We start from the raw sequence: 22427 nt of genomic DNA, 5'->3' as shown, positions 1-22427 counted from the left end.
GCATGTGGTGTCACTTGAATTTTTGATCTTAGCCATTCTGATGGGTGTAAGATGGTGTCTCAGAGTTGTTTTGATTTGCAGTTCCCTGACGACTAAGGAGGTTGAGCATTTCTTTAAGTGTTTCTCAGCCATTTGATATTCCTCTGTTGAGAATTCTCTGTTTAGTTCCAAGCCCCAATTTTCAATTGGGTTATTTGGTTTGGTGGTGTTTAATTTCTTGAGTTCTTTATATATTTTGGATATTAGACCTTTGTCAGATGTAGGGTTGGTGGAGATCTTTTCCCAGTCTGTAGGCTGTCGCTTTGTTCTCTTGACAGTGTCTCCTGCCTTACAGAAGCTTCTCAGCCTCATGATGTCCCATTTATTAATGGTTGACATTAAGGCCTATGCCGTTGGTGTTCTGTTCAGGAAGTTGTCTCCTGTGCCAATATGTTCCAGGCTCTTCCCCACTTTTTCTTCTAAGTGACTTAGTGTCTCTGGTTTTATGTTGAGGTCTTTAATCCACTTGGATTTGAGTTTTGTGCAAGGTGACAAATATGGGTCCATTTTCATTTTTTTACACATAGACCTCCAGTTAGACCAGCACCATTTGTTGAAGATGCTATCCTTTTTCCATTGAATGGATTTGGCTTCTTTGTCAAAAATCAAGTGACCATATGTGTGTGGATTCATATCTGGGTCTTTGATTCGATTCCACTGATCAACCAGCCTGTTGCTGTGCCAGTACCATGCTGTTTTAATTACTATTGCTTTATAGTTCAGTTTGAGATCAGGTATGGAGATTCCTCCAGAGCACCTTTTATTGTACAAGATTGTTTTAGCTATTCTGGGTTTTTCGTTTTTCCATATGAAGTTTAGAGTTGAACTTTCAATGTCTTTAAAAAATTGTGTAGGTATTTTGATAGGGATTGCATTGAATCTGTAGATTGCTTTAGGTAGGATGGCCATTTTTACTATGTTAATTCTCCTGATCCATGAGCAAGGAAGATCATTCAGTCTTCTCAGGTCATCTTCAATCTCTTTCTTCAGAATTTAAAAAATTTTTTTCAATCAAGTCCTTCACTTGCTTAGTTAGGGTAACTCCTAGATATTTTATATTGCTTGTGGCTAATGTGAAGGTTGTGGTTTTCCTAATTTCTTCCTCTGCAAGCTTGTCATTTATGTATAGGAAGGCTACAGACTTTTTTGAGTTAATTTTGTATCCAGCCAATTTGCTGAAGGTGTTTATCAGCTGTAGGTGTTCTCTGGTGGAATTTTGAGGGTCACTTATGTACACTATCATATCATCTGCAAATAGGGTAGACTAAGAATTTCAATGCTCTCTAGTATGTCTTTTTATCCACACTTTTAGAAGCAATGATGCCATCCCCTCACTGATCTATCCCTACTCAATTTAGTATTTACATTCTATGGATCTGCATGACTGAGAAGCTCAAACCATGGCTCTTACAAGGTACCTGGCAAATGAATGGATGTCTTAATACCTACTTCTTCTCTCCTATTAAGGGCTATTCCCAGTCTTAAATTTCCATGTCATTTGAATGTCACAAATCACATCTATTAGACTTCTCTTCTGCAATGAGGGACTGAATACCCAAAGGGTGAAAATAGTTGTGCATCTTAATTCTGTTAGTAACTTGCTAAAAAAGATCAGATTGACAATTACCCCTCTTTTGCTATAAAATAGTTTCCCACTATCTCACATGGCCGTAATAATAATGATTTTCCTCTATCTTGTGTGGTCATAATGAGCTCATTTGTAAAGAAATGAGTGCCTGATACTTAGTGCCCAAAGCATAGCAATTGATTATGGTGTATCTAAAAAAGTTATGCTGTGTATTTAAGGCACCATACAATTTTAATTTACTTCTCAGGGAAAGAGAAACAGTCTTATAACTAGCATTGGCAAAATGTAGTGTTAATTCAATTTTCAGCTAGAAAATTCCTGTATTAATATCAATTGCATGTTGTGATATTTGAAGCTTGTTATAAAAGTATCCAAGCAAAATATTAAAAATTTCCCCCACCAGTTCAACCTGAATGTGCTCATTGAGTTAGTTATGGAAGCTTCCTACTCATCTAGCCCAGGAATACAATAAACTAATCTGAACAATCTGTATTCAAACTGATAACTGATAACAAACGGTATAAGATGTAGCTAAGATGCACTGTATCAAAATAATAACAAATGAAATCTAAATATTTTTCAGATGTTAACAGGTAGGATCTCATATATTCTTAGAGTCATTATTGCATATATCAGTTATAATTGTACCAAGGACATACTAAAATAAACTATGATTGAAGCCTCAGGCCAATAAAATGCTGATGAATATTTTATGATACTTATTTAAAATCCACCACTGTAAAACTTACTTTTTTTTTTTAGTTTAAATGTTCATTATAATATCTTGTATATATTTTAAAATAACTTTAACTCACAATATTTTCTTTATGTGAAGAGCAGTGATTGTAGAAAAAATATTAATCATCCATATAGATATATATTGATAGAAAAAAGGCTCAGCAATATCTTTTTAGAGCATTTATAACATATTGATGTCTAAACTCAGAACCACTATAAAATTACGAAAATTGAGCAGAGATTTCTTTTCCAAGCAAATGACAACTTAACACATTGTATAATGCTGTGTCAAATCAGTGAATCCTTTGTTAAAAATATTGTAGGGAAAAGTATTGTAGGACTATAGCTGGGTCCCAAATCAGTATAAACTGAAAAAAAAAATTAATGGAAGGAAAGTAAGTTGAGACAACTCTGATTTTTCTCACATCAGAGCCCTGTGATATCCACAGTGCTGCTTCCAAGTAGGCACTGTCCAATGCCTAAAGAAGGTCAAAGCTAGAAAGCAGGTGAGTGCAGTGCCACTCAGGCCACTGAAGAATGATTCCAGGGGTTCAAGACTAACCTCATTAATGTAGTGGCACACCATGTCAAGATTATGTAGTCAATTCCCTAGCCAGAGTTTTTCAGGCACAAGGGCTGCACAAAAGATGCCACACAAGACTGTGACAACCACAGGAGAACTGCAAAAGCTCAAGCCATACAAAATCCAAGCACAGTGGAGGAGAAGTAGGCATGGAAACCTGTTCTAGGCAAGAGGCCCATTCACAGCTGGAGGGGGAAATCAGCTTTCCTCAATAACTATATCAACTTTACCCCAGGCCCTGTGCTCAGGAGTAGTCGGACACATAAACTGCACTCTGTGGTTTTTGTTGATGCTGTTTTGTTTTTAATGGAAAAAAAGAACACAAAGCTAGTGGGTGGATGAAGATGTGAGAGGATATGGGGGATGGAAAATAACAGGATAAAATATATTGTTTAGCTGGGTGATGGTAGCACATGCCTTTAATCTCAGCATGTGCTGAGGGCAGAAGCAGGTTGATGTCTATGAGTCTGAGGCCAGACTGGCCTACAAAGTGAGTCCAGGGCAGCCAAGGGCTCACAGAGAAACCTGGTCGCAAAGAAAATTCTCAAAATTAATGTAAATATATTTTAAAAACAAACCTATGTAATAAAAGCCTAAGGATACAGAATTGGGGTACAAACATAAGTATTATGTTTCAGTATGTCTCCAAAATCGAAGACATGAATTCGGAGAATTGGAGAATTCAGTGTTCTTTATACTAGCAGGCCCAGCCAACCGATCCAGTCAAACTATTGTTGTAGAGAGACACTGGGCCCGAGTCCATAGTCTTAAAACACATACAGAGGCTATACCATTTCATTTTTTAATCTTCTCTGTTATTGGCAGGTTATCTTATATGATTGAGGACCATGTGTGAGAGAGGTTTGAATGTTAATGTATATGAGTAAGGCCCATAAATGAGCATGTTTACAGAGGCAGAAATGATAAGGTTAGAACAGTTATTTTATAACTGTTTGTTTATAACTAACAGGGGTAATGGTTGAGCTGACGCAGGAAATAAGTGAAATCATAGAAGAAAACATATTGCTCATAGCTATGTCATCATAAGACATCAATTCAGCATAAAAGTTGATAAATTAATATCTGTGCAGGAAAGAGGATCCAGGACCATAGTGAGAAGACAAATGAGGAGACAAATTAAACAATGTCTTAGTTGTGTAGAGACGCCATGACCACAGAAACTCTTATAAAGAAAAATATTTAATTAGGGCTGGCTCAGCATTCAGAGGCTTAGCATGGGAGAAGCATGGTATCATGTAGGCAGACATAGCATTGGAGAGGTAGCTGAGAGTTCTACATCCAGACCCACAGGCACCAAGAAGACAGTGAGACACACAAGGCCTGGCTTGAGCTTCTGAGACTTTAAAGCTCACTCCCAGAGACACACTTCCTCCAACAATGCCACACCAATTCCAACAAGGCCATACCTCTAAAAGGTGCCAATTCCTATGAGTCAATAGGGCCATTTTCCTTCAAACCACCACAGTATCAATGAATGGCATTAATGTATACTGCACAAAGAGATAAAAGAATGCTAACAGAAACTTTTCACTATATTTCCAGTCAGCTGGAGTTACAGCATTCAGACCTTTGTAAAAGAAAATACGGAAAGCCAGGGCTACAGGACATAAGTACAATAGGCAAAAAGAGTTCACTTGGATGGTTCTTGTATGTTTATAAGCATCTCTTTCTTTAGGTTGGGAACATTTTCTTCTATGATTTGGTTGAAAATATTTTCTGGTTCTTGGAGCTAGGGTTCTTCACCTTCTCCTATTTTCATATATCCCAGATTTCCTGTTTTATGTGAGGAATTTTTTAGATGTAACATTTTCTTTGACTGACATATCAGTTTATTCTACCGTGTCTTCTACATCTGAGATTCTCTCTTCCATTTCTTGTATTCTGTTGGTGATGCACGTGTCTGTTGTTCCTTTTCTCTTCCCTGGATTATTCCATCTCCTGGATTCTCTCAGCTTGTGTTTTCTTTATTGCTTCTATCTCCATTTTCGGGTCTTGAATAGTTTTATTCATTTCCTTCACCTGTTTAATTGTTTTCCTGTAATTTTAAAAAGGGATTTATTTATTTCCTCTTTAAAGGCTTCTATCATCTTTATAAGGTTGGATTTAAGGTCATCTTCCTTGGTTGGGCTGTGTTAAGATATCCAGGACTTGTAGTAGTAGGATATCTGGGCTCTGGTGGTGCCATATTGTCTTGCTCTTATTGATTGTGTTCTTGAGCAGGCAAGCAGCCATCTGTCTGTCCTTGTTGTTGGCTAAATCTTCCCAATGTGGGACTTCTCAGGAAGGCAGGTGAAGCCTTGGGTCTGACACTGGAGCTCAGGGAACAGGCTGCTGCTCCCCTCTGATAGCTGTGCCTCAGTTGGACCTCAATGTTCCTGCGTCCTGCAGATCTCCTTGTCAATGAGTGAGAGCAGTTGACCTGACAAGGAGCTCAGGGGACAGGGCATAGCTCACCTCTGCTGGCTGTGCCCCAGGTGGATTGGGCAGGCAGGGCAGCAGTTCACTTGTTTTGTGGATCAGTTGACTTTCAGCTTTGCATTTAGAGGAGGGCTGAAGAAGTCTTGTCTACTGGTGCCATCATAAGCTTACTATCTTCAGATGGTCAGCTTACATGGTATTGACAGGTCAGAAATGGACTCTCAGCTGCAAGATGTTGGCTTAATTCTGTGCTGTTGACCTCAGGGAATCTTCTCTGTCATCGTTACTGTTACTGGTGTGGATGAAATCAAGCAAGCAAGTGTGGCTAGCAGGAGTCTCCACTCAGTAGCTTATTTGTAATGCAAAGGTGTTTTGTGGCTTTACTTTGAGTGTTCAGAGCTTGCCTTCATACTCTTACAAAACTGGTTGACTCAAAAGGGCACAGCTGAAAAAAAAATACAATTTTGGAGAGTCTTGAGCCCATATTTTGACCTTTTAGGAAAAGCTGACTCTGGAGAAATTTGGTTTTGTTAACTCTATGATATAAAAGATACTTCATTTTAAACACTTTTATCTGGTGTTGATTACCAGAATACACTAACTGACTCTTGCTATTATTTGATTGTTTTGCCTTAAATGCATTTGTATTTCCATTTCCCCAAGCGACACCTTAAAAAGTCAATATGGTTATCAGAGGAGTTGGCTATTGATCTCTTGGCCCTGGGGTTAACTTTGCTGAGAGGGGGAAATTGAAGGTCAGGCAAAGGATATTGAGCCAATGTGCAGGTCCCATACCCCTTGTGTAGTAGGTTTAGTTAAAGATTCCCTTGTCCATGGCACCATCGGTACTCAGGGTACATCACGGAAGAGGAAGCAGAGAGACGATAGGAATGAGAGGTCTGGGAAAACTGAGCTGACAAAATGCATCCTGGATATGACAGGACCATCATGTCCATGAAAATACATTTGTTTTTTATTTCCTTCACAAGTCTTGATGATAGTCAATGTCCAAAAAGACACCAGTTTTCTGAGGAAAACAAAATGGGAATTCATAGCAGTCAATCAAGAGAAGTCAGTCTCCCAATTTAATCTGCTGTCCAATTCCCCAGGCTTTAGCCCATAGAAGAGGAAAGCAATCTGAAAGCACTTGATGCCAACATCTCTTTCCCTTTGCTTACCCTTTCCCCAGTTCAGGCTGCTTGTCTGACCTGCCTGTACTACAGGGCCAGAGTAGCTGCTGGCTGTTCTGTAGCCTTGACGGTGTGCTGTTTATGAATCATGGGAGGAACAACTGGATCCTAAGATCTGATGTTACTAACACCGAGCTCTGGGGAAGTGCTGTGCTCTGGAGAGATGAGAATAGAATTGCATATTTTATTAAGGTCAGTGGAAATGTAAAAATATCTTTGTAATACAAACTATATATCCCAATAAAGATAAAATGGGCTTTGCAAAACAACACATGAGGAAAACTAGAGTAGTAAAAAAAAAATAAATAAATAAACTTTTGGTGTTCTAAACATCTCCTCTGTAGACTTATCATAATGACTTGATACCTCAGTAAGTCATAGAGATGTTTAAAACTATATCCTTTTAAACAGAATGATGTGTTCCTTCTCAAGGGACTGTTTATTGGCTTAGTTTCCCTCTTTTGTTTTTTAAGAAGGGCTATAGAGGAAAGCATGGTGCACAAAAGTAAATTAGATTGTGCTTGGATCATGCTAGGGGAGCTGAGTGCCTCCTTTTTAACCTAGCACCTGGGTCTTCATGCAGTGAAAATTAGCTTTCAAAGGGCAATACCCTTTGTGTCTGTCTATCTATCTATCTATCTATCTATCTATCTATCTATCTATCTATCTATCTATCTGAGATCTCTTTGTAACTCCCTAAAAAGACACACACACACACATACACGAATACACATGTGTGTGTGCGTGCACTCAAGACTCACACAAACATGCACACAGCCTGGGGGGTATGCTGGTCAAGCTGCAAGCCAAATAGGAAAGCTACTAACTAGAATGCTTCAGAATCTGACTGTTATTAGTCAGGATTTATGGTCTTCAGTAATACAGGACAAAACACTAGACTCTTAGAAGCTAGAAGAGAAAAAGTAGGCGTTAGTTAGAGAAGTCTTTCTGCATTTCATGTTTTAGTTTTTTCTTCCACGCAAGAGGAAAAAATGCTACTGATTTTGGGGTGAAGACTACGGACAACATATTAACATTTGAGAGGAAAACTAATTCACCAGCTATGATTCCCTCTCACAAAATCTCATGGGCTTGTATTTGGCAAGCTGTTAGTTTGTTTACTTTGAAAAATAAGTCTATGCATTAGTTTCCCTTACCAGATATCAAAATAAGTCTTCTAATGATGTGGATGACCGAAGACGGAACTGTCAATACAAAAACCAGCATGGTTGATAAGGACAGCTGAGTGGCAGACAGGAGCTTGACAGCTGGAGAAACTTACAGTGTGATCAAGGCCATGAGAATTCTGGCAGCAGATTAGACACACGAAACCAGGAGGACCTTGAAGCTAAATGCTGCATACTTTTTGTTTCATTGAGTGATAGCACTGCAATTTTTTTTTTAAAACGACATGATAAATACAATATAGCCACGCTTCTTTGTTAATCCAGTCACAGAATTGATGGTTTTGCCAGGAGAAAGACAAGTTAACTCAGTGTTTGTGTACTCTGCAGAGTGTGAAGGCAAAGTTGGAACGCAGGCTCAGGTAATGATTTGTGCCTGCGTGGGCCATTGGAAGCCATTGGCGTGTGTGAGTTTGCATTTGATATATGAAGGTGTGTCAGCACGGCCGGAAGGTTGATGGTTTATGTGCATAGGCTCATTGGTGCCCTCTGAAAACAGTAAAGGGCAGAGAGCTTGTGCTACGAGAGAGTAAATTACAGAGTGTTCTGGTCATGAAAGTCAAATGTAAGGGGAGGTGGAACTAAAACTGGAACTTAGAATGTGCTGACGCTCCTACAAAAGCTGATGGTAATGCCAACTCCATTTATAGAGGCCGAAGGTGATGTCTTTTAGACACACTGAAGATAAAATACAAGCAGAGTTTTCCTGGGTGCCTCCGGGAGGCCTTTAGATTTACTTCTGTAGCCCATGGGAAAATGAAGTCTAGAATTACCTCCAAATTGGGGAGTTACTATGGACATTAAGAGATCTAGGTCCATAAGTGAACCGTAGTGGGAGGAGAATGGAGACAGAAGGAGTGCTTAGAACAGAATCATTGGAAAAGTCCCATGAAAACAATTATAAATTAAACTGATACATATTTAAATACATTACATAATATATTAAAATATATTTAAATCATCATTTATATACTTTGGTATTTTAAAAAATATTGCAATTAAAATATAATTATATCATTTTACTCTTTCCTTTCCCCCATCCAGCTCTTGTTCCTTGAAAGATTCTATAAAGAAAACCACAGATGGGAGTAAAAACTCTGCAGAGAATATGTGTGTGTGTGTGTGTATATATATATACACATATATATGTTTGTATGTGTGTATATATTATATATAATGACATGAAAACAGAGAAAAGACTAGAGGAAAGGAGGAGAAAAAAGAGATTGAAGGAATAGAATAAAAGGGGTTGACTATGGTCAAAACATTTGAAAGTATCTATAAGAAACAAAACAAGGTACAATGAATATGAACCAATAAAATGCAAGAAAGAATTGCATCCAGAGTATATAAAATTAAAATCCTGACAAATAAATAGAAACCGTAAAGGGACTTGAACACTTGCATAAGCCCAGGAGGAGATATTTCTTCCCTGACATACCTTTATAAAGAGCTAGCTGTCAGCACTGTGCTTCACAACAAGCACCAAATACTTTGACATTGTGTAGCTATGTGTGTCTGGATTGAGAACGTAGCACTTCTCATGTTCCTTTGTTGAAAAATTAGTTGAGTTGGTCAGACTGAGCCAGTTTGGGAATAACATCACCCAGCTTTAGAGTCTGACCTCTTGGCTATGGCATTCTCAGCCTCTCTAACCAACAGGAACATGCACTGAACACTTATGCTGTGCCCATAACTTCACTGTATACTATAGTGACCTACAGAATCAATTAAATATAGTGTCTTTGTAGAGGAGCTTAAAGCCTAAAGAAGCAAGTAAACACTTGACTACATCCAGCCACAGTCAGTTTTAATAAGGAGTTTGTTGTATAAAAAACACCATTGCCTCTGTGGAAGGGCAGAGTCTGACTGCAGATGGCAATTAGACATGATTGAAACTGTTTTGAGACTTCTGCTTTAGCAGGTAGACAGTGGGAAACGGTTATAAGAAATCAGATGAGCAAGACTGTGGCCTTCTGAATAGTCTAGTTTTTTCTATGATCTATTATGGAACTTTTTTTTTTTTAAAGAAAACGTACTTATTGTGTGTCTCTTTGATGCTTGCCAGGGTCTTATATTCCACTTTGTTTCTTATAACTTGGTATGTTAGGACCTCCACTGCACAATGAGCAGGGGCAACTCCTCTTAGGTATTATCCCAACAACACTAAAGACTCACCCTTATGTGTCCAGAGTTACTGTTTGGTTTTGTGCTTGATTTGTGAAAAGTGGATGCCACCCCTTTTCCAGGCTGAGACCTGTGCGCGAAGAGCAGATAGATGACAAGGATACAAGCCACAGAAACATGTCAATGAATTGACTTCGGCTAACAGAAAATACTGTCTCTGAAGCTGCAGCAACAGAAGCCAGCTTGTGAGACAGCCTCTTCCCTCAAGCCTCAGATTCCCTCTATTACATATAGCACCTCTGTTGGGAGTGAAGTCCTACGCGTGTGCACCTTAACACTGCCGTTGCAGCCGGGAACGTGGGCACAGAGAAGGGGAAAGACAGGAGGGGAAATGAGAAAACTCAACGGGAGAAATAAAACTCAGAGGGAAGAAGAAGAGGAAAAAAAAAAAAAAAACAACAACAACAACAAAAACAAAACGAAACAAACAAACAAACAAACAAAAAAACCAGAACGAGCAAGTGAAACCAGTGGAGATGTTAAGCAGTGAAGGATCAGAGGGAGGGGGAGGTAAAACCAGATTTTTATTGGAAGCAATTGAAGTGGTTGCTATGAGACCCGCTCCAGCCGAGGACCAGCAGGCAGTCTGACGCTGATGATTCCTGTGCACTAAAGCTTTCCTTGGACACAGTTTTAGAGTTGTTTACTATCTGAGCAAGCACCTGACACGGTGACTTTTTTCTTCCCTTTTTCCCTTCCTCGGGTCTCCCCGGGTAAGATGGAAGTAGAAAATGAAGCCCAGGGATGCCCTGGCAGCTCATCAGGCGGGTCCAGAGAGTACAAGGTGGTAATGCTGGGCGCAGGGGGCGTTGGTAAAAGCGGTAAGTTTTCAAACGCCGGGGAAGGAGGGAGCCATGTAGAGGCAGCTGTATAGACCGTGGCAGCTAACAGCAGAGCATCTGGCAGTGTGATTAAAAGTAAAGACTTAAGGGGAAGCTCCTGAGTCAGGAGAATTCAGAGACCGCAGTCAAGATGTACTGAACTTTAAGAGGGCAATTTGCTCCTTTAATTTCATGCTGAGTAATATTTGTCCTGGGTTTATATGGTCTTTAAATTACTGATGAAATTAGACAGCCACGTGTGAGCTAAATGTTCTACTACTCTCACATACAAATAAAAACAGAAATTCTGTAGATGTTTAAAGAGGTAGATACAGACACGGGTACATCCTCAGTGTTTTTAGTGCTGTTGTTTACTTGTGTTTTGAAGGAAAAAAGAATGTCCTGTTTTGTCTGCTTTTCTGTGTCTGTCATTGCACGTGTAGATTTTGGGTCGTAAGAAAAAGTTGGATTTTGAAAGTGATAGTGGCTTAAAGAATATTTTTCACTGTGGGTTGTAAGCAAGGTAGTCGAGCCATGCTTTATGGTGAAATAAATTAAAAGAAAGTTGTGAGAAGAAGGAGTATGTAGCATTAATGAAATGAAGACTTGAAAGTTCATGCTGGCCTATCATAGTAGAGTTGCCAATGGTTTGTTTCTACCGGAGCTTAACACACGGACTCTGACAAACTAAACGAGCCGATACTCAGTGGCACTTCCGGCTGAGTGTCTCACAGCTTGCTTATGGATAGGACACAAGTGGTAATGCAGCACTCCAAATAAACAAGGGAGGATTCCCCACTAGGGGTATGTGCTTATGCAGAATAAGCCTGGGCGAATATTACCAAAGAAATCCAATATTTCAGGTCATGGCAATAAGACTCAATTTGAGGACAAGCGAATAAACTAGTGACTTTGGTGTACATCTAACAAGAATGGAAAAGCTGAGAAGTAAAGGGAGCAAAAAGACAGCCATATGGTGTATAGGAAATATAAAGAGATCAGAAAATAATAATAGAAATCTCCTCTTCTACCCAAATATGAAATACCATGAAGGCGGGGGTCGGGTGGGGATGAGGAAGGCCAGGTAGATCTAAAACGGATTAGTGGCAAATACTTTTGTAACAGGAAGGGGAGTCATGCCATCCAGGACAGAAGTACGGGCTGAAAAACTTTATAATTCTATAAATGAGCAATTTAAAACATTTTATTTTCTGTTTAATCAAGCAATGGCTTAAGAGGGGAAAATATATGAAGTATAGATTTAGAGAGAGAAATGATAAATACATAATTAATATAAACAAAGCTATGCTTTGAAAGATTAGAGAGACTATATATGGATACATACATGACAGAGACTATATATATATATATATATATATATCGAGAGAGAGAGAGAGAGAGAGAGAGAGAGAGAGAGAGAGAGAGAGAGAGACAGAGAGAGAGAGAGAGAGAGGAGGTATGGAGAAGGATGTGTTAAGGAAGAGGTTGAAAGTCATCAGTGTCAGAGTCTTCCCCTGGCAGCTTGTGAGCTGAGGCAGATGTGGCAGGAAGAATTTGAGCATCCACATGCCATTTGTGTTCTGGCTGATGCTGCTTTGTTTCTACAGGACATGAGGGACATGGAAAGAGAGTAACTTGCCAGCTTGTTTCCTGGTCTTCCTGGAAGTTGGAGGTGAAGGTGCTGCCAGTAGCAGCCTCCTCTAGCAGGCTCTTTACTATGTGACCCTGTGATATTTAATAGTGGTCTACCTGTTAATTTTACTGACTATTCACTGTTACCCTCCCAATAGCTGGAAAATTTCAAGTAGCTTTTATCTTCACTTTACACGAAAGAAGGACATTGATCACCAAATACTGGAGAAAAAAAAATCCAATATAATTCAAACAGGATCAACTGGACCTTAGAAAAAGTGAAGGGAATAAGGGAGGATATCCCTGTGGCTGCTCTGATTAACTGGCATGCTTGGATAAGAATTTAGAGAGTATTATACATTTCCACACCAGGCAAATGTGTTTTGGGATTCACAATGGTGGAATCAACTCTTACTGTTGAACCAGCCTCTTCTTTGGTTTATTTGGGGGCTGTTATTATGTAAACACACAGATGTAAATACTAACCATTTGAATGCCAAAATGTTTGCCTTCAAATAAACTGAAGTGTTGATAAAGGCCACTGTCCATGTGGCTGAAGATTTGAATTAATAGAGAAATTTCTGGGGACTCTCTTCACCATTTTGTCTTGTGCAGGACTGTTTGGGATGTGACCTCCTCTGAAAAAGCTAAGGAAGCTACATAAACCTGTTATCTATTTTCAGTTCTGAACATCAGGCCAGAATCATCACTGAACAAGGACAAGAAAATCAATATACTGTCACAAAATTATTACATTAACAGAATTTTAGAGATATTTTATACCTATGGAGAAATTACACTGCTTTGTAATCCATGTTTTACTATGTAAACATACTATGGTGAGTTAAACGTTTGAAAAGACTTGTTACTTTGTTATTTCAATAACAGTTTCTGCAAGATTTAACATATATAGGCAAATTAATGTTTTGTGTGGGAAAATTTCAATCTCCAAGAAACCAATCAAGTTTATTGAGCACATGTTATGCACAGACCCTCAGCAGCTACTCCAGTGGGAAAGGATGAAGGAAACAGACATTTAAGAAAAACCCCGTAAAAGGCGAAAGATTTATACGATCTGAAGAGAAACCTATGGCACCAGCCAAGGACAATACATGCAGTAAACTTCGTATCCCTACCCAGATCTTCCCAATGGACAGAACATTCTTCACAGTTGAGTGGAGAGTGGGGTCTGACTTTCACACGAACTCTCGTGCCCCATATTTGACCATGTCCCCTGAAGGGGGAGACCTGGTGGCATGCAGAGGAAGGATAGCAGGCTACCAAGAAGAGACTTGATACTCTATGAACATATACATGGGGAGGAGGTCCCCCTCAGTCACAGTCATAGGGGAGGGGAGTAGAGGGAAAGAGGGAGGGAGGGAGGAATGGGAGGATACAATGGATGGGCTAACAATTAAGATGTAATATGAATAAATTAATAAAATATATATTATAAAAAAAAGAAAAACCCCGTAGTAGCACTGTAGGCAACATACATTAGATGCTTACATTTATTCTTCACAATAGTAATGAGGTGCGTCTCCAGATAATAGATTGAAAATCATGCATCAACTTTTACCTAGCCAGAACAATAAAATAGATTTCCAAGGCACTTCATCCAACTCCAGTGCATGATGTTTCATATATTGAGGAAGAAGTGCAAGGCCTTCTATTAGTCATCATCAAAAAGAAAATAGGGCTGTTGTTAAGGCAACCATTTTTCTTAAGGTGCATGAAAATCTTCTAAATAGAGTTTACTCTAAGAATTGACTTTTAATTTGCACTAATTGAGAAAAACATGTGTTGCTAACAAAGTATGAGAACAGAAACATAGGGCTCCCAATCCCAAATTTGTTAGCAAAAATGTATTTCGAGAGAAGTTGGAACTAACTTTTGGGGAAAAGGTCATCTCTTTTGTCAAAAAAATTTTTTTTAGAACAAAGCTGAAAAAAATCTCTACAATTAAATATAAAATTAATTTTACATATTTTCAATAAGTATCATTTTCCATTTTATGATTTTATGAAAGAGGATCTGATCAGGCTTGGTCTATGAAATGTGTTACCTCTGCTGTAATAGTAATTGTTTGCAATGGCTTTCTCCACATTCGCAATGGTGAGTGACTATAGTAAATAAAAGATTAGTGTTGCTTTGTACATAGTTATTTATAAATAATATTACAGCTCAAACTGCTTGCAGACTGTACAGTTAAAAGGCCTTGCAAGTTAAAGCAAATTAATTGCTATGTAAATTCAACAGTTAATGCAATTTTTTAACCTCAAAAATTATAACAATAAATGTTAACCAACTATACCAAAGCTCTACATATGTTCCAATTTGAGTTTTGAATTGTTATAGTTAATATAATACACAGCAGTTAATCTGTATAAATATAAATACATAAGAATTTTTATATAATTATTTATCACATTCTGACATTGACCATTAATCTTTTCAAGTGCAGAGAAGAGGTAGATGATTTGTATCTAGAACACAATGTCCTCAACACACTGATGTGCTTTCCCACCATTGGCTTTTTACCGAGGATAACACAAAGAAGATTAGACCACACAACAGGCATATAAAGTAGCAGATTTGTAGGATACAGTCTGTAGATCTATTGTGCCGTAAAGAATGTAGGCAATGTTATCACATCATATCTAAATCTTCTGAAGCCAGTCGCTTTGTATGTTTTTGTCACGCAGGAAAACAAACAACAAACAAACAAATGCAAGCAGAATAAGTATGCAACAATGAGTGCACTGCTTGTTTCCATATTAATGATCAGACTTGCTATTTATATGCATCACAATGGATGCCTGGCACACAACCATGTGCTCTGTAGCAGGCTTTTGCTCAATGGCGATGGCATGATAAGATTACAATGGAGCTAAATAACCCTCGTGACGTAGTTATCCTAATATCACAGCACAGTGATTTACTCATGTGTTCGCTCTGATGCTGGGGCATATAATATAAATAATAATGACTTGAATAGTTATTTACGGTGCATAAAATTAAATAGTGATAATTAATTATTATATTACTAGTTTAGGTATTTTAACTTTTTACATTCATTTATTTTGTGTGTATGTGTGCGTTTGTGTGTGTGTGGTGTGTGCGTGTGTGTGTGTATGTGTGTGTGTGTGTGTGTGTGTGGGTGGGTGTGACGTGTTTGTTTGTCAGAGGAAAACATGTGGGCATCAATTTTCTCTTTTCACTATGTGGCCCTTGGGGGTTTCAACTCAGATCCTCACGCTTGGAAACTAGTATCTTTACCTGACAATCTGTCTCACCAGCCTTGGTTTACATATTTATTATCTTATATTTTGGTAGTTATTTTAAGTAAATATTTACATATATGCATGTATGTATATTAGACATACCATGCAAGTTCATATTTATACACTTCATAATACTTGCACAGTGGCAAATGACACATTCGTTAAATGGTATTTTGGTAGTTGCCCAGCATATGGCTGCATGTGCATTAGTAGCTGTTGTCACAATAATAAAGCTGAGGCCCATGATAAGGAAACTGCTCATAAAAATCAAATGATACACAAATCAATATACTGTGACAAAATTATTACATTAACAGAATTTTAGAGATATTTTATGCACAAGTAGCAACAATTAATAAAATGAGAGGCCATGAATTTGAATGAGGTCAAATAGAGTTATATGGGAGGGTTCGAAGAAAGGAAAAGGAAGGGAGAAATTATGTAATTATACTCTAAAAAAAGAGAAAATAGTTAAAAATAAAAAATGAGAAAAAGAATATAATAAATATATATGCGCTTATTATTTGTACAAAAGAACAGATAAAGTGCTACATCTTTCTATCTGATGATGTATCAGCAAATGAGAGTAGAGAGAAAACCCATGCATGACACGCATTGTAAGTATCACTGAAGGCAAAGAAAATAGAAAAGATGGACTAGACCAATGAGCTTTGGGGTATGCTAAGTTTATTCGTATCCTCTGTCTCTCTTAGTTACAGGGCCTTCATGCGCTCTCCTGCTTTGGAAAAAGAAAGAAAAATCTCAAAGCTATAGTGGAGGAATTGTACTGAGGCCAAGGAGTCCTTAAAGCTGTTTAAAACACTGACCTTTCTCTATCTTTGTGATTTGATCAATAATGCTGCTCCCGTGTCTTGGTGTGCTGGGATGCTGCTGCTTTCCCTGTGCTCAGAAGTGGCTCACCCAGTGCAGACATCAGCAGATCTTAACCAATCTTATTTTCTAAACTATATAATACCACTTTCACTTACTACACTATTTCATGATAAAATAATTCAATCAGGCCTGTATGTCATCTACTAGGTTTAGATAGTCTTGAGACAAATATTCAGAGATTGGTCTAAGAGTACACGGAAGTAGAAACAAGAACTTGAAATCAATTTAAGTTTTCCAGTGACCTTGTTTTCCTTCTAACTGAATTGGAAGAACAGATAGCACACAAATGTTACAGGAAATCTACCCTTCCCTGTTGGCTAAGATGCATCTTGGAGTTGTTTTGTTGCACCTATGTTTTAATGTAAATTTCACATGTCAAGTCTGTATGAAACACAGCAGGAACCACTGAGAAGACAGATAACTTACACATAACATAGATTTTCCCCACTATCCTTAACCTCTGTGGTACACCTACTTTGTGGAGGGAAAATGATACATAATACAAAATAACATTAGAGCACTGATGCAGGCGGTCCTGTTTCAAGGGTGTCTATATCTGGATATGAGAGCTGAGCACATGTCATAACAGAGATTTGTGTTACAAGATGAGTAGGACGTTTGTGACATTGAGAAGAAACTGAAGAGTGACGAGGAACATAATTAGCAGATAGTATAACATATGCAAGGGCAAGAAGGAATTTAGAAATTATAGTGTTTATGAAGAGATCTTTGTATAAATCGGCATCTTCTAGGAGTAGGAGGGAAAAATCTATCGTAGATTTGTAAAGATCTTAGTCACCAGAAATATAAATATATATATATATATGCACACACACATATATGTATGTGTGGATTCATATATTAAAACAAAAGACCTATAAATACAAAAGTATTAGCAGACTCAGAATTACCATAACCTCCACATTGTAAAGTGAAAATGTAATTGTAAACCAAGCAAATATCCCTTCCCACACCCCTTTTCAATTTGTCTCTTTTGTAAATTTAGAGTTTTATGTAGTGTATTTTATTTTATATTTTTAAATTTTTTATTATTAATTTATTCTTGTTACATCTTAATGGTTATCCCATCCCTTGTGTCCTCCCATTCTTCCCTCCCTCTCCTTTTCCCCTTATTCCCCTTCCCTATGACTGTTCCTGAGGGGGATTTCCTCCCCCTGTATGTGCTCATAGGGTATCAAGTCTCTTCTTGGTAACTTGCTATCCTTCCTCTGAGTGCCACCAGGTCTCCCCCTCCAGGGGACATGGTCAAATATGAGGCACCAGAGTTCGTGTGAAAATCATACCCCACTCTCCACTCAACTGTGGAGAATGTTCTATGAACTCAAGATATTAAACACCACCAAACCAAATAACCCAATTGAGAAATGGGGCTTGGAGCTAAACAGAGAATTCTCAACAGAGGAATATCAAATGGCTGAGAAACACTTAAAGAAATGCTCAACCTCCTTAGTCATCAGGGAAATGCAAATCAAAACAACTCTGAGATTTCATCTTACACCCATCAGAATGGCTAAGATAAAAAATTCAAGTGACACCACATGCAGGTGAGGATGTGGGGAGAGAGGAACACTCCTTCATTGCTGGTGGGAATGCAAACTAGTACAGCCACTTTGGAAATCTATCGGGTGCTATCTCAGAAAAATGGGAATAGGGCTTCCGCAAGACCCAGCTATTCCACTCCTTGGAATATACCCAGAAGATGCTCCAGCACACAACAAGAAAATTTGCTCAACCATGTTCATAGCAGCCTCATTCATAATAGCCAGATCATGGAAACAGCCTAAGTGTCCCTCAGTAGAAGAATGGATAAAGAAACTGTGGTACATATACACTATGGAATACTACTCAGCTATTAAAAACAAGGAATTCTCGAAATTTGTGGATATATGTAGTGTATTTTAAATTCAGAAATTTATGTACTGGATTTTGTAAAAGGAAAGCGAGGACAATTTTTTCTGAGGTTATCAGATGGTAGTACACATAAGAATCTCTTCAACCTCAGTGAGTTTCTATCAACCGGTAGAAATGGGCCTGTGTTTGACATATTAAATAAAGGCAAAAGGCCAGGTGTGTGATTCATGGCCCCAAGGCTCTTTGTCCAGCCTTTTAAGTGAAACTTTGGGTCTAAGAAAGCTGGAAAACTGTCACATCATCAGCAGGTATGATGCTGTGGATTCTGCAAAGACAGAGGAAAAAATAAGTAAGGGGGAAAAAAGAAAAGACTTTTTAAGACCCAAGTGCCTCTGTCCTCACTCTTAGCTGTTAGGCTCTAATTGAACTGCAAACCATCAGTTACTGTAGTACTGTCACCAGAATCATCCAAAAGGTTCAGATGAAATTCAGTGGGAAAAAGGAAATTAATATCCACTCTCTCAAATGATATCTGGAAACAATTCAGGTGAAAGGAATTGTCTGTGCAATTCCCAAGACAATACGTACTCTATAGAGATTAAACTTAACAAAGAGAGCGATGCTGAATGCCTTTCCTAGGTGAGAGACAGGAGATGAAGGAGCCCGAATCAGCCCCTAAACCTCTCGTGTGTGGGTGGCCTCTAACATTCCAGTAGTGTGTTGTTGTGATGCCCATAGCCTAGAGTGTCCACCAGGTCTCACATACTGCCCGCTCTCGTCTTGGGAGGAATCTACAACATTCTGCATTTTATGGGTGAAAACACTGAGCTACATCAAAATCAATTCACAATGTGCCCAAAGCCACATAGAGATTAACCGAGAAACCTAAGTGCCTGCACATGCATTGAAAGGTATAATATCATTTTGAGGGGAGAAAGTTAACAGCTGCATCTTCACAGACGTCTTCTAGACATCAATAAAACATGTACATAAATAAATAAATAAATAAATAAATAAATAAATAAATAAATAAATAAAACATGTACACCAAAGCTGAAAAACTCAACATTCTCTCATAACAGGAGGGAATGGAGCCTTTTTTCAAATGAAATGGGGAAATATAAGGGGTAGACATCAAGGCCAACATTTGTTTTATTGAAGGAGTTACGGGGGCCTCAGATAAAGAAAGGGTGATAATCTTGCTTTGAGATGTCCACATAACTGAGAAAAAATAATTTACTGAGAAGTTGTAGGATTAATGAAGAAAATAATGTACTGAATTAGACAGATTTAAAATTATGGAATATTGATCTCTTTGGTAGTGTATCTCCCACTCTCTTTATCTATCTATCTATCTATCTATCTATCTATCTATCTATCCTTTACCTACCTATCATCTATTAATTATATAATTGGTAACCAAGGAAATCATTTTCTACTGTTAACTTCTTCTTTCTTCATATATATATACATATATTTATAAGTATACATATATGGAGAGTAAGTTGCAAATGGAGACTACTTCGTTCCACTATTTTAGAAGAACCAAGGGAGCATGGGGGTGTTCCTAGACCTAAATAAAAAGTCTTTAAGTATTACTAAGAATGAGATAAAACCTTGGCCCTACACACAGGATAATTAAAACGATGGAGAAAAAGAATTGCAATGCCACATATACGATGATGCCAATGTGTCAACACTGAAAATGATGGAACTGAGGGGAGGTAGAGTCATTTATCAGGTTAATTAACCATGTGGCTGTAGCCCTCACAATGGAATTTTCTGGAGTCTTGAATGATGGAGCATTCCAACAGGCTGTCTTGCTTTCTGCTTCCAAGCAGGAATTTTGATTCTCTTAGGGAGAGAGAAGAGGTCCACCAGTGACTGGCTGAGATTGTATCTCTTTAGTTGCTAAATTTGTTGCTTGTTTGTGATAGCAGTTGTTTTCCACAATGCTGATGCACACAGAAGGGGCTCATAAATTATTAGTCTATTATTTACAAAGCCAGTCAAAGATTTATTTGATCTTTATCAATGGTGCTGTTTTATAAACATTTCATGATGAATGGCCAAGCTGAGATATCCCTCTCTTGGCCTTTCAGCATGCTTTAGCCACATGCTTTTGCTACCTGCTGTGATACATCACCAACTTTGCACCTTCCATCTTACCAGAGCCCAAAACAGATGGCATCACAGGCTCAGCAGAGTGATGCAGTCATCGTCCCATCTCCACAAGCTCTCTGGCGCTTCAGTATTCTACACTGCCAGGAGATCTAAAGAGTAGAAATCCATATTGATTCTCTCTGCAGTGTTTGAGGGATGGAAGGCAGCAAGGACAGTGTGACACCACTGTGGATGCTATATTGAGAGGAAATTAAGGAAAGTGAGGTGTATAGTCCTCACTAGAATGTCTTTAGTTAAACTGTAATTAGGTGGTATGGAAAGTTAGTGATCTCACCATGTAAGCTGAGGTGGTAGCAACAGAGAGGGAAGTTAGTTCGTCATTGGGGTACCACCTACTAGATGTATAAGAATCTTTAATTTTCTAGCCCATGATTCAATCTCATCCACTTTAAACTGAGCAATAGAAGTGTGTGTGTGTGTGTGTGTGTGTGTGTGTGTGTGTGTGTGTGTGTGTGTGTGCATCTGCATAGTCACAAAGGACTAACTCTCATTTTCTATTAGTATTCTTTCAATTTTATCTCTTAGGAATACCAACAGAGCTCACCCTTTAAGTATTGCCTACATCTTACTTGTTCATTTGCAGTAAACACAAAAGTTCGTGGGTTGTAGAAAGGTCTTGGATTGAAGACAGGGCACTTATCCTAGTTAGTGATGAGATGAGTTGAGGAAGATGAGAATATCTGAGCCATGGCCTCAGCCATTGTCCATACCCCTTGTCAATCCATGTTCTTGTTCCCCCATAATTTTCAGAACAAGTTTCTAATATAGAGATGAGAGTAATGTGAGTTGGGGAGTTGGGTATCCTAGGAAATCCACATTAGTGCTTCCTCACCGGCAATGGGAGCAACAGTAGCTACTCTAGTGATTGTCAGCCATAGATTATTAAAGTAAAACAGGAGGCATACTTAAGTGTTGAGTTCTGATTCTTAACAAATGGGTAAATGCGATTTTAATTATTTACTCTTGATAGCAGTTGATACTACATAGGCCACATAAACCCTTTAGGTCTCCATTTTCTTCAAAATAGCTTACTTAAAATTCTCTCAGAGAATTGCTGGGATAGATGGCATGGGAAATACTAATTACAAGCTTTGTACTATTAGTAGAATACTAAACCTTCATTAAAACCTTTGCCTTCCTTCCAGTCTTTCTTCTCTCCCTTCTTCTTTTTTTCTTCTGTCTTTTGCTTCTTTCCTTATTTATTTATCACTTCTCTATTCCCTTGCTCTTCATAACCTTAGATTGATATCTTCCAGCTTTGTTTTATTATTGGTAATTTCAGTGACAATAATGATAGTGGTTTGCCAGTTACTCTACTAGTAAACAATACTTCCTTTATGGTAATTTACTTGTAACACACACACACAGACACACAGAGACACACACACACACACCACTGCTATTAGAGGAAGGATTTAAAGACAACTACTGCACCAGCATAAAGGGCTTAGTGAGGCCCTGGTTTTTAATAGATTGTGCCTGAACAAGGAATGAAATTAATCTTTTCAGTCTGTACATACACTTTAAATAATAAAATGTTTTCTTATTCTTGCAGGAAAACTAGTAAATTACAGGCACATGAAATTCTCTTTTTTTTTCTCTAGTGGGAAAAATCAGATTATTTAGAAACACTGTGCACATCTCCTGCAAAATTATGACTTTAGTGAATTTGTCTCCACCAGCCATATTTTAACCATTCCCCTCACATCCAGCCTCTACCTGCTCCGTGTTCTCCATACAAAGTAGATATACCCTACTTTGCTTCTTCCTTCTGTTTGAACTTCAGCACCCC

General features: G+C 38.3%; 1 protein-coding gene across 3 annotated transcripts in view; it reads left to right on the top strand.

Annotated features, from left to right (window-relative positions):
• Window positions 1-22427, top strand: part of LOC127204184 (synaptotagmin-4) — a 462640-nt gene that overhangs the window by 118984 nt on the left and 321229 nt on the right. The window contains exon 4 of one of the 3 annotated variants that reach the window (XM_051163114.1): window positions 10667-10769. The exons of 1 other annotated variant lie outside the window; for it this stretch is intronic. In XM_051163114.1, the coding sequence (XP_051019071.1) occupies window positions 10667-10769 (103 nt within the window). Of the gene's footprint in view, window positions 1-10498; window positions 10770-22427 lie in introns of those variants that run through there. One more of the 3 variants, XM_051163115.1, reaches the window with a different exon arrangement.

Source organism: Acomys russatus, chromosome 20 (genome assembly GCF_903995435.1).
Source record: "Acomys russatus chromosome 20, mAcoRus1.1, whole genome shotgun sequence".
In the NCBI taxonomy this organism is placed as follows: Eukaryota; Metazoa; Chordata; class Mammalia; order Rodentia; family Muridae; genus Acomys; species Acomys russatus.
The sequence above is the reverse complement of the archived record's forward strand: the minus strand, read 5'-3'. Positions and strand labels throughout refer to the sequence as shown.